The 13,245-nt window shown below is 28.9% G+C and overlaps 1 protein-coding gene across 1 annotated transcript; it reads left to right on the top strand.

Annotated features, from left to right (window-relative positions):
- Positions 1-4,616: 4,616 nt before the first annotated feature.
- Positions 4,617-12,603, top strand: RpS15 (ribosomal protein S15). Its single transcript, XM_043048645.3, has 4 exons — positions 4,617-4,666; positions 8,655-8,752; positions 9,187-9,421; positions 12,309-12,603. The coding sequence occupies exons 1-4, from the start codon at positions 4,658-4,660 to the stop codon at positions 12,420-12,422; spliced, it is 456 nt and encodes a 151-aa protein (XP_042904579.1). The 5' UTR covers positions 4,617-4,657; the 3' UTR covers positions 12,423-12,603.
- The last annotated feature ends 642 nt before the right edge of the window (positions 12,604-13,245 follow it).

Below are 13,245 nucleotides of genomic sequence, written 5' to 3'. Positions count from 1 at the left end.
AGCTATTTTTTGAAAAATAATTTTTTCAAAATTAATTTTTGTTTAATCAGTTATTTAAAATTCTATTTTAGCAGTAGTAGTATTATCAACAGAAAGAAAATAAGTGCAAAGCTACTTTTCTCAAAATCAACTGTGAAGCACTGACATAGTTTAAAATCTACAGTGAAATACCGTACAGCAGTATAGAGTCAATAGATAGAGAAATACAGTAGTTTATAGTGCCAAATAAGAGAAATATATATAAATAGATAACTTGTAAATCTATTAAATGAAATTAACAAAGATGTTGCATAAGTGAAAAAGAAGCCGTTTTTTTTTCTTCGTGATCAGCTTGATGGCAAATAAACTCAAGACTAGGACTGGGCTATAAATCGATGTATCGAGACATATCGATTTAACGCATATATCGGCAAGACGATACAGCGACTTTCATTCAAGGCGATGCATCAGAAATCTGATTTAAGCCGTCGAGTAAAGACAACGAGCGCAAAACGATATAGCGATATAAGACACGCAAGAATATAAGATAACGATATAGCGATATAAGACTCTTCTCTTACGTTCCGATGTCGACTCGCGCTGTGGAAGACGATGTTCGTTGCGTTATGTTGAAATGGCCTTGATTGGTGAGCTGTAGAATCAGAGTTTTGAGAACACATATCGTTATATCGCATGTTCCTTTTCTTACCTCTTAGCTTTTTTTTTTCTTTGTTGCGACTTTTCTTGTAGATTATTTTCAGTGGGACTAACTTCGTGATCGCCGATGTTACCTTGTTCTAAAGGCAATCTATTATTGAAAACAATATATAAAGAAGAGTTTCTTCATTAATTAGATAAGTTTTTTTTTAAAAAAAAAACTTCTTTTTATTTTTAAATGTGAAAATTATCGGCAATCTAATTTAGGCGCCCATAAAGAATTGAATTTATTAGGTTATTTTTTTACTTTGTTTTAATTTATTAAAAACTTTTTGGATGAAACTTCTAATAATTTAATGAGTTTTTATTACTGATTTTAAATTTATAAATCTTGTTGTTTTTATTTTTAGAAATAAAGTTAAAACAAAATTTATTTTTGTCATTTGGATTTGGACATAAGTCAATCAACTTTGTTTACACAAAATTTTTTTAAAGGTTTGCGTATTTTATTCATTTTTTTAAATCATTAGCACTTCGTTTTATTAGAGAGTATAATAATTTTTTTTGAAAAATATTCTTTTCATATTAGTATTTGTTAATTAGCTAAATATATTATCGAATATCACAATTTTTTTATTTTTAAGAAATTAAATTTTACTTTGTTTTTCGTTCATAATTTGGTCATTATTTAATTTAATTATTTATCTGAAATGATAAGGTCCCGCAGTGAACTGATCGTTAAGACACGGTTCCCTGCAGATCACCGAAGTCAAGCATAACTGGCTGCGGTCAGAGTGCGGGTGAGTGACTACTTGGATCAGTCTGCGTAGGGACCGAGGGTGTGTGGTATTGGTCCTCGTTAAACTGTTCTACCGTAAAGTGCTCGATTTCGCGTGCAGGTCGTCGAGCTACCGAAGCAGGGGTGCCATCCCATGTGCAGAGGATCAAAATTGTGATGGCATGTCTTCGGATCATCCACAGGGATGTTTCCCAGACCGTCGCCAATAGCCCATTGTGCAGCTCTAGTGTGACGTAAATGAAATATACTAACAGAAATGATAATAATAAAAAATAGTGTTTCAAAAGCGTTTTTTTCTAAAATTTATTTAGCACTTTGTTTTAAACATACAAATAATTTTTAACGTTTCATTTAGAAATTGAACATCACGATCGAACTTAATAATTATGTAATTATTCATGCATAATAGTACAAGAAAATATTAATTTGTGAAAATCGCTTTAAAAAACGTTTTAAACACTTCATTTTACGCGTATTATGAATTTCTAGAGAAACATTTCTATAAATATTTTAAGTACGATTTGTACATTATAGTCAATTTATTTAATATCTTTCTTAAGCAAAACATATATATCTTCAAATTTATAAATTGATTTAAATCAATCTGAGTATGAAGTTTTGATGGAAATCTGACTTTCTGTTCCTTACAAGTAAATGAAATTCAAAAATACTATATTGCGATACATCGGTATATCGCGATGCAAATCTGACGATGCATCACGATATATAATTTCTAATATCGCCCTGTCCTACTCAAGACGCATAAATGTTCACCAGTACATATACTTTAAATGAGTTTGTGTTAAAAAGAGGCAAAGACATTATTATAGATTTGTTTTGTTATAAGTGAGAGCCTTAGTATCCCATCAAAACTATACAATCAGTAAAAAACGTTTGAAAGCTGCAATAACATTTTAATGTAAAGTACAAACAAAAAAACTCGTTGTAAAGGTGAACTAATCAAAAAGTTTATAGAATTTTTATTTAATTACATGCAAGAATAAGACTTAAATGAGAAATTCACCAATAATGAAATCTGCAGACATTGTTGCTATAATAAATTTTCTATGCTGGTCAGAAATATTTTAATTAAAATTTGTCTCAATATAACAACACATAGTGACTGAAACATTTGCCATCATAGGTTTAAATTTAAAATCTTTTCAGATAAACTTAACTACCATTTGTACTTAATGTAAAATAATGGTGTGTGCTCATATTAAGTTAAATCAATCTGTCATAACTACTGAGTTGTAGTTGTCAGAAATGCTTAAATTCAAACTTTTAAATTAAATTTAAACATTAAGCTGAAAGTTTAAGATGACACATGTTAGTCAATAGTCTAATGTCTTTTTTTTAAAATCTCTTTACCGAAAGTTAGATTTAGTAGTATAACAAAAAAAATGGTATGTAAAACAACAGTCTTTAATAAGTGTTTCTAAAATTCTCAAGTTAGTGTCATAAAAAATAAATATTTTATTACATATAGATGTTAGGAATACTTTGAATTAAAAAATAATTATCATTAAGAAAAAGAAACCTTGGAACAAACAAGTTATGAAATAATAAGAAATGTAAATAAAAGATGCTTCTTTTTTTAACAGAACTAAAACTTAAATTAAAAGTTTACCAATAGAAAATAAAATCTTCATATATATAAGTCATAATTTAATACTAGAATGTTCATTATATTGTGAAGTCAAGAATTTATTTTTGTTAAAACTTATGAAAGGAATTAAAATATTAACCTAAAAGCTCAAGACATTGAAAGTCTTGTCGTAATAACACAGATCAATCACCGGCCTTTGCCATCGAGCTTTATTTAAAATCCTCTCACACAAACTACACTTTTATATAGAATCATCTGTTATTAATCAAAGAAATTGATTTGCATGTGTGCTGAAAGGGCCGCAGATCCAGACAGATCTCCATATACCACTACTATGTTGTGGTTGCCAAATGATTTAATATAAATAAAAGAAATGAAATTTTCAACCTAAGTTCAAGACAATGAAAGCCTAGTTTTAACAACACAGGTCAGTCAACGGCTAGATCTGTAGGTTTAATATTTGAAATCCCTTTAATCAAACTCATATTAAATATAACAAAGTAAAAACTAAATGTATGATTAGTTACTAAGCTAGGACTATATTCATTGTTTAAGGTCTGTTATGAAATATAGAAAGGATCTAGGGAACAAATTTAAAACACAAAAGAAATGTATTTAATAATCAAATATTGATTGGATTTGTTGAAAATAATATACAGTGGACGAAAATGTTTACGTGAAAATTCCACGAAAACAATAACACATAAACATGAGCTTTTCCATAAGAAGCTAAAATTCTATTACTAATGCTAAAATTCTAAATACAGAAAATTCCACTACAAATTTAACAATAATGCTTTGGATAATAGTTTGATTTATCAAAATTTTATCTTAACAAAATAATTTGTTTATCAACGAAACACAGACATGCCTACATTCTTTCGATGTGAATCAATCAAGTAAAACTATTACCACAGGAACCAAAGTTTGGATGAAACCTTAATCTTAAAAACAAACACAACTTAAACTAATATCAGAAATAAAACATTAATGCTTATAAATGATATCCATTGCAATAAATAGCATCAACACGAAAGCACATTTATCAACACAATACATTTACAGTACTATTTATTATATTTAAATTTAATGCAAGAAAACTTATTTTCAATGCTAAAAAAAGTTTTCATTACAAATTTAAAATGCACCTATGCATTTATGCCTAGATTCATTCGTTACAAATAGGCGTCGTTTCGTAAATAACTCACTAGTAAACTTTATAATATGAGTTGCGAAGCTCATGATTCAACCTTATTCCTAGTTGAATTTTCCTTTTCATGAATAAAACAAGAAAAGGAAATATTATATCTATTAATAGCATTGTGGTAGATTAACAGAAAATTTTAATTCCTATTTTTATCACAAGCAGAAAACACAAAACAATTCAAATCTACATCGTCTCAGCAGCTTCTGGCTGCCTATTTCTAGATGTCTCGGAGGCTAAAGGTTCGCTTAGAAAAAGCACGAAAATTTTATTTCCGGAAATCAAAAGATTTATTGTTGCAAACTTGCTTGGCAACAACTTAATAAGAAAGTTGAAGTTAAAAGTTACTCATAATTTTTGTTGTCCTTTCCAATTTGCCGTATCCCGTTCTAAAAAACGACAATTAAACATGGAGGAGGTAAGATTTTATTTTCAATCTTAATTAATCTTCATTTTTACATTGTATATCGTACTAAATTAATGTAAATTATGTTCCAAATAGCAAAAGAAAAGTGAACTATAATTTTTTTTTTTCGCCATCATAACTATTGTTTTAAAATTCAGTCTTGAGAAAAAATCAGTAAACTAACATTCTTCAATTGATATCTCTTTTCCACTTGTTTTTTAAGTTGATTTGTCTTATTTTCCATAATAAGTGTGCAAATATTTTCTGTTGAAAACAAAAATACATTTTAATGATAACATAGTTATTTTTTATTTATAATACAAAATGATCAAATAATGATGTCACCGAAATGGGATTTATGCTTCTATTAATCAAGTTTTCAAAAAACAACAGGTATGCACAAAATGAAGGTCTATAAACAATGTTTCAACACTTCTCTATTACACAAATATTTTACTATTGTGGTGTCTAAATTTGCTACAGTTTTCAATTTACTCCAATTTTTTGAAATAATTATAGAGTTAATTTTTTTTTTTAATAAGGTAATTTTAGAGATATGAATAGCTTCATTCAAAATTTTTGATTTATTTTTCAGTATGTTTATATAGCATTCAAAACATTTTAAATAGCGTCATTCAAAAAAAATTTATAGTTAGCTGTTATTTGATTGTTGTGAAATGAAATAAATTTTAATAGAATAATCAAATCTTATATGTACCCATTATCATGAAAAGGTGCATTTTAAAGTCAGTGAGCTGTACATTTCGAAAATTCTAGTATACCAAACACTAAGTTCAGTCTTGAAATTTTTTTGGAGTAATAGAATACAGTTTAATAAACCTTTGATGAATCATTAGTTCACTATATCACAGTTTTCGCAGTTCTTGAAAGCATCCAAGTCTGCTACATATGAACTTTTAAAACACTAATTGTTTTTAATTCAATTGAACTCTTTAATAGTTTTCCATTTTTGTCATTAATGTAGAATATAAATTGTGTTTTGAAGTCGATATCTGCTTTTTCGTCAGCTATTATGTTTATTTGGCTGAAAAATATCCTTATTTGTTTCTTTTTTACCGTTTCTACGGAAATTTGTTTAGTATTCATTTGTCCGTTGAAGATGTCGCCTTAACAAGGTATTTGTCCATCTTACATTCATGCACGTAAGCGTCTTCAGTGTTCTCATCATAGAAAAAAAATGGGTGAGAATTTCTCACCCTTTCTCGAAAACAGGGTGAGATTTCAGAAAGTTAAGTGAGATTTCTAAAAACTGAAAAAATACAAATATACTTGGAAAAAAAATCATTTCTTTTATTATAATACATTTTTAACGTCTTCTATTTTTTAAAGCATTGAATATTTTTGCTGCATCATCATAGAAGATTTTGCCTTTACTAGGTATTTGTCCATCTTACATAAGTGCATAAAAAAAATTTGAATGTCTTACATGAAAAACCATACCTACAGTAAACACGTGGTTGCAGAGAAATGTGTTCTGAAAGGGGTTCTTAGGTTCAGAGGGGTTGTGTTCTGTTGTTCGAAAAGGTTCTGAACAATACCTACTGGTAAATAGGGAAGCTAGATAACGGGGCAAGTGTTGAAAATAATGAAGATCCAGGAAGAAAAGTGAAACGAATTTTATTCTAAATGTCGTAATTCGAAGCTTTTTCCAAAATGCGAGAATTTTGCGAATTTTGAAATTGATTTATAGAATGCACGAATTTCTCGCGGCAATCATTTTTTAATGCGAGAAAAGAAAAAAACATGCGAGATTCTCGCGCTGTAGTGAAAACACTGGTCTTACATGAAGAAACCTTACCTACGGTGAACACTTGGTTGCAGAGAAAGGGGTTCGGGGGTGTTCTGCTTTTTGCACTCGTTCTGAACAATACTGGTAAATAGGGAAGCTAGATAACAAGGACCAATGTTCAAAATAATGAAAGATCAAGGAAGAAAAGTGAAACAGATTTTATTCAAAATGGCAAAAGACTAAATTATTTCCAAAATTCGCGCATTATGAAATTGATTAATAGAGTGCCCGAACGTCTCGCGTTAATAATTTTTTATTGCGAGAAAAGAAAAAATATGTGAGATTCTCGTGCTGTAGTGAAAACACTGGTATTTGTGTTGAAGCCAGGGTGGGTTTTTTCATGTTTTTATGGGGGGGGGTTTCAAAAGAGAGGGCAGGGATAAATACCTTATTTTAAAACAGCTTATTTTAATATTAATAACCAAGTTTAATTTTATAAATTGACTTCATATAGATAATTAATACAAATAAATGGATGTGAAAGTCTGAAACAAGTTTCTTCTGATATCACGATATAAAATGTTATATGTACTCACATGCATCACACATTTGAAACTTATTTTAACACAGGTTTACTTTTTATTTATATTTTAATCTTAAAAAATGTTGGAGGAAATTTTTTTATTTGCATAGAAAGCGAATCAATGGCCATACAGTCAAATCTAGTCAACAAGGTGACTCTCCAGTCTCCAACACAATTAGTTTCTTCACTGTAGGTTAATTTTTTTTAGGCTGGACTACATATATATTTCAATAGAATAGCTCTTTAATATAACAGAGGATAAAAAAAAAAGAAATGAATCTTAGTAAAACCCACTTTTGGGTGGGTTTTGTCCAGTAAAACCCGGGCGGGTTTTATTGAGCAAGTGGGTTTTTTGCAACCCTGGTTGAAGCAATTACATAATAAGATAGTTAATCAAGATTTAAAAGAGGTTTTCTGTTATTGTTTTCAAATTGATTTATTTTTTAAATTTATATACGAAATTGACTTGTGTGACAAAAAATGTGATTTGTGACAAAATTGACTCTATAAACTTAACTACTGATAATTCTTCATTTTGTACAAAAATGTCCTTTAATAATATTAATTATGAAATCAAATATCTCAGATTTGTAAGGTCATGCAGATTACAATGTTGGCAGGTAAGCAGGAGACTGTTATCATTCCACAGCTCTGTCACTAACACATAATAAAGTGAGCCTCAGTTGCAAAATATAATATTACTATATCCCAGTGTTTTCACTACAGCGCGAGAATCTCGCATATTTTTTTATTTTCTTGCATTTAAAGATGATTACCACGAGAAATTCGCGCATTCTATAAACCAATTTCAAAATTCACGAATTTCTCGCATTTTGAAAAAAAATTCTCATTTGCGCCATTTAGAATAAAATCCATTTCACTTTTCTTCCTGGATCTTTTATTATTTTCAACACCTGCCTCATTATCTAGCTTCCCTATTTACCAGTATTGTTCAGAACCTTTAAGAACAACAGAACACCATCCTTCGAAACCACAGAACCTCTTTCAGAACGCATTTCTCTGCAACCACGTGTTTCCCGTAGGTAAGGTTTCTTCATGTAAGACGTTCAGATTTTTTGCTCGTTAATGTAAGATGGACAAATACCTTGTAAAGCCAATATCTTCTACTCCGAAACGGACAAATGAAAATGAAACAAATATGGGTAGAAACGATCAAAACGAAACAAATACGCATTTGAGCAACCTAATGAGAATAGCTGATGAAAAAGTAGATGTAGAACATTTTCCATATGATGATGCAGCAAAAATATTCAATGCATTAAATTAGAAGATGTTAAAAATGCAAATTTTTGAAATCTCACTTAACTTTTTAAAATCTCACCCTGTTTTTGAGAAAGGGTGAGAAATTCTCACCCATTTTTTTTCTGAGATGGAAACACTGCTATATCCTATTTACTATTCAAAATTTTAATAAACATAATGCCTGACATTTCAAGATCATTTAATGTGAAATTATAACTGGGAAATATTGCAGTTTCTCTATTTTGATGACTATAAAATTCCCTGTGTGTAAAATATTTTGTAAATTTTGCAACAATTGTCATGAAATTTATATTTCATAAAATCTACTGGATTTCTTTCTGTGCGGGCAGCTGTGATAATGTTAATTTATGATTTTAAATTTTTCAATATTTGTAATTTTGTAGGAACAGCAGCAAACTCAAGAGGCTTTGAAGAAGAAAAGAACTTTCCGAAAATACACATACAGGGGTGTTGATTTAGATCAGCTCCTTGATATGTCCAAGTAAGTTTAAATTCTGAAGTTATATAACTCACTTTTTTATGTAATTAATTATCTGTGTAATAGTTGTTCGGATAATAAGTTAGCCATTTATATATCTATATAATAAATAAGATATGTTTTTAAGGCTAAGCTTTCTGGAAACACTCTTTAAAATAAAGTATGTATTAGTACTAACTCATTAAGTTATGCTTGATATTAATTATAGCTTATAGTTATGATTACTTTTCAGCGTAATGTAGACTGTCTTAAACATTTATGTGGAAGAATTATTTTAACTTTTTATTAAAAGAAAAGTGTTATAATGATTGTTATAGTTGACCAAATGGCCAACAAGGACTTTTCAACACTTAACAATCAGTTTCAAAATGTTATTTGACCATCAAGTATTCGATGTTCGGCAAAATCGCTGTTTCTAACATCTCTATTCATTTCAGCAATGCCTTGATGGAACTTCTGCATTGCCGAGCCAGAAGGAGATTTTCTAGAGGTTTGAAACGTAAACCCATGGCTTTAATTAAGAAATTGCGAAAGGCAAAGAAAGAAGCTGGTCCTTTAGAAAAGCCAGAAGTTGTAAAAACACATTTGCGTGACATGATTGTAGTTCCCGAAATGGTTGGTTCAATTGTTGGAGTTTACAATGGTAAAACATTCAATCAAGTTGAAATAAAGGTAAATATGTTATTAAATTTATTTTAGATTTTTTTTTTTTTTTTTTTGGTTAATTATTTGAGTCATTACGCTGACTCCTCCCTTCTTGTTTGAGAGGTCGTATTAGCCTGCAATATCAAATATTAATGTTGACAGTATTGTGGGTATTTTGATATTGTAATGTTTTTACTGATCTTTTTTAATGCTTATTTATATATTTTTTTCCTGTAAATAGTAATTTTAATGGAAAATTTTAGTTTAGAATAGTGTCAAAACTTATAAATAAGTGACTTGCAATCCTCATTAGTTTCGTTTCAAATGAATATTATTCGTTTATCTATATTTTTTACATATAAGAACTTAAAAAGTATTAAATATATAATTTTTTGTAATTGTTTCTGAAAATTTTATAAATTTTAATTGATACCTTTACTTCTATAGTTTTATGTAGTGGTGTAGAATGCTAATAAATAAGTTTTTAACCTATCCCTTTTATTTTTTAAAAAATTTACTAATTTTTAACTAGGATTTAAAACTTATTTTTGCAAATACAGAATATTTTGTGCGTGTCTATTTGCAGGTTGGTTGCCTTGTAAAGTTAAGCTTTTGAATATTTATTCAGCTTCAATACTTCTAATTTCTGTTATATGATGACATTTTCTTTCTTTATTCATGTGTTTATTAATCTCTATTTCATTATTTAATTTCGAAATGCTTGTAAGCTAAATATTAATCTTTGTGCAATATGAATTGAAAGTTGTATTATCTTTTTTTTTATGAAGTGTTAAAAGTTGGTCTAAGAAAATTTTGTTACAAAAAAGCATCGCTGCAAATTGACTCCAGATGATTATTAGTTTCAATTTCGAAAAATAGTTTCGACTTTTTACGGACTTGCGATTTCTTTATAAATTATTTGATTCAATATTGTTTAATTAAAATTATTTTTCAAAATAATTATTGGATACATTTTTTTAGCATTTTATCGATCATCCAGATTTTTTTGCATCTATTTGTATATCTAATAGGATTATACATTTATTATATAAAATTTTTGTATCATGAAACTTATTGTGGGGTTCTGTGATTAGTTTTTGAGTTTTGAAACAATAGATATGATTATGTTATATGCTATGAAGCTAAGTAAGTTACCAAATGAGAGACTAAGTATGATATTAGTCTACTTCCAGTGTTCAAGGCAATTACCCTTTATTTGATGGCATAAAAGCATTTTATGTGGGAGAAGTATATGGAAAGCTCTTACTATATCATTTTCTACTCTTTTTTCGCAAGAGACTTGTCGTTTTTTGCTGCTACCTAATGATTCTTCATATTTGGGCTATTTTCTCCCTTTTTTTGAGTTAAAAAATCCAAAGGGAAAAGAATGTTTTGTCGAACTTTTTTTTAAAAAAAAAATTGGAGGTTTTTTTTTCACTTGGGTGCAGGAACTACTAAAACTATTGTGTATCTGCAAATCCATGTTGCTATCGTACAAATTGCTCCCATTAGAGAATCAGTATACTTGAATTGTCCTAAGTTTGGAGGCAATTTTGTCCTTAATTTTTATATTGGACTTCCAGTTCTGCATATTCAAACAAATATGTATTGTAGATCTACTTTGTTTTGCAATTTTATGTCTGTATGTTAGTCTCACTGTTTAAGTGTTTTGTCCCACTTTATTTCATTGATTGATTTTAACTCGGACGTTTCTACCTGGCTTTACAAAGTTTAATTGGCACTCTGTTATGTCACAAATTTCAGGTGTCATACGTGACCATTTTAAAACGTTTTATTCAAACATCCCGCCAGATTCCACAACATCATCATGCTCCCGTAGCTTTTTTTCTTCAGCCATTTCATTTTTAATAGTTTGCCTGGGAGGTTTCCGATCAATGGTAGCTATTTTTGCATGTGTGCGATCTATAATGTTATCGTGACATGTGAATTTCTGGTAGTTTAATGGGAAGTCTAAGTTTGATTTATTATTACGTATTGCAGTAATGCAAAATACTAGAAATGCCAATTATTTTCAAGGGTCACTTTTGGCACTATCAACTCTATCGCTATTTTCCTGTGATTATTTGTCATTCTTTTCCCCTTCAAATTCTGATGTTATAGTAATGTTTGTGCAATAAATGAATTTAAGTTATCACTCTGGTGTTCTTGGTTCCCAACGTTTTCGTAGTGCGTCATTTTCCGATTATTTTTCTCTAGTTATTTATCCTTTTCAGCCATTTCTGTATAGTTTTTCAAATTTGCTTGCTTCGAATGCTATGTTATAGCATTTAATTGATTATTTTTTAGCAGTCATTTGAACTTTTCAGACAAAAGGGGGGGGGAGAATTGTGTTGGTTTATAAGTTATGCAAATTAATTTATAGAAGTTATTTTTTGAAATTGCTATCTTTACTAATTATACTTTAATAATAAAGATGAGAACTTAGGACATTATGGGTTTAATATGCACTGTTTTTCATTTCTGGTGTAGGTAGGATGCTTAAAAGTGTGAGGTTCATTTTTTATTCCTGCTACTTTTTATTATGGAAATGAAAATATCTTTAACAAGAACTGTTTTCATGTATGGCTTATTTGTTGACATGATAGATTCTGAATTAAGTAGAGGGTATTATTGTTATAACTGACAAAACAAGTTTCATTAATGTTTTAAACATATCTGCTCTATTACTCATAGCTTATCATTCTTAGTATCCCTCACAGTTTTACAGCTATGCCTGATAGTGACAAACAAAAAATCTGCTTTATTTAAAAAAAATTAGATCAAGGTCAAATTAATTTATCAAGCTTATCTTGTAATTATTAAACATCGATGTGTTCTTGTATTTAAGATGACTTCTGTATGTGTGTATATATATATATTGTAACTTCTAACTTGTTTGTTTCTTCTCTTTCAGCCTGAAATGATTGGACATTACTTGGGTGAATTTAGTATCACATATAAGCCTGTTAAGCACGGTAGACCTGGTATTGGAGCTACACATTCTTCAAGATTTATTCCACTAAAATAACTTGTGATGTTATAAAATAAATATCTAAAAAAAATTCTGTTGTCTGTGTATCAGCTTAAGTATTTTTTACCAGTGCAAGAATTATGAATCATAATAGAATGGACCAAAAGCATATTTCATTTATAACTTGTTTTTGAAAATAATGAGATGCTTATAATAAATAAGAATTGTTCGGTGTTAACATTTATGTAAGGCTATCTTGTCCGAGAGAGAGTAAATCAGTTATCTGTGACTTATGTTAGTAAGATCTTTAAAATTTTGCTTTCAATGAAGGTCATGACTGATCATGTGTAAATGTTATAACTGGTTGTGAGACTAGCCATAGGTATTTTCCTTTTTTTTTTTTTCAAAAAAAGTGCTTTATTATCTCAAGTGCTTTAATCACCTTTGCAAAGGCCTAATGAGTTAGTGTTTGAATCGAATTTTGTTATGTTGGAAATTAGTTGTTAAAAATTTTTAATCTTTCTCTTTGTGCAGCATAAAGTAATATTTATTTAATAGCTGAAATGCTATTCGGCAGAACAACGACATTTATTTAACATATATATATATATATCCATAATTAGCTAGGGAGTCATTTGTAAGAACAATTTTTGGTATTTGTCCATTTTGCCGATGCAAAAGGAGAAAACTACATGGTGGGTACCCTGGAATTATCAGGAAAATTTAGATATTAAAAAATCAGATTTTTTTAATTTTACTAGTATAAATTATTCACTAATTTTTTAATTTAAGTTATTTTGTCCTCCATTATACCCTTTTTTTATGAAAATTTATCTCCAAACAGTGAAATGTCATAAGTTTTATTGAAAATTCAAACATT

Source organism: Parasteatoda tepidariorum, chromosome 6 (assembly GCF_982258835.1).
Source record: "Parasteatoda tepidariorum strain Cologne lab strain chromosome 6, Ptep-v5.0, whole genome shotgun sequence".
NCBI lineage: Eukaryota > Metazoa > Arthropoda > Arachnida > Araneae > Theridiidae > Parasteatoda > Parasteatoda tepidariorum.
The sequence above is the reverse complement of the archived record's forward strand: the minus strand, read 5'-3'. Positions and strand labels throughout refer to the sequence as shown.

Coding starts and splice junctions, on each gene's coding strand:
- RpS15 (XM_043048645.3), top strand. Junction 8,753..9,186: donor CAGCTCCTTGATATGTCCAA/GTAAGTTTAAAT, acceptor TATTCATTTCAG/CAATGCCTTGATGGAACTTC. Junction 9,422..12,308: donor TCAATCAAGTTGAAATAAAG/GTAAATATGTTA, acceptor CTTCTCTTTCAG/CCTGAAATGATTGGACATTA.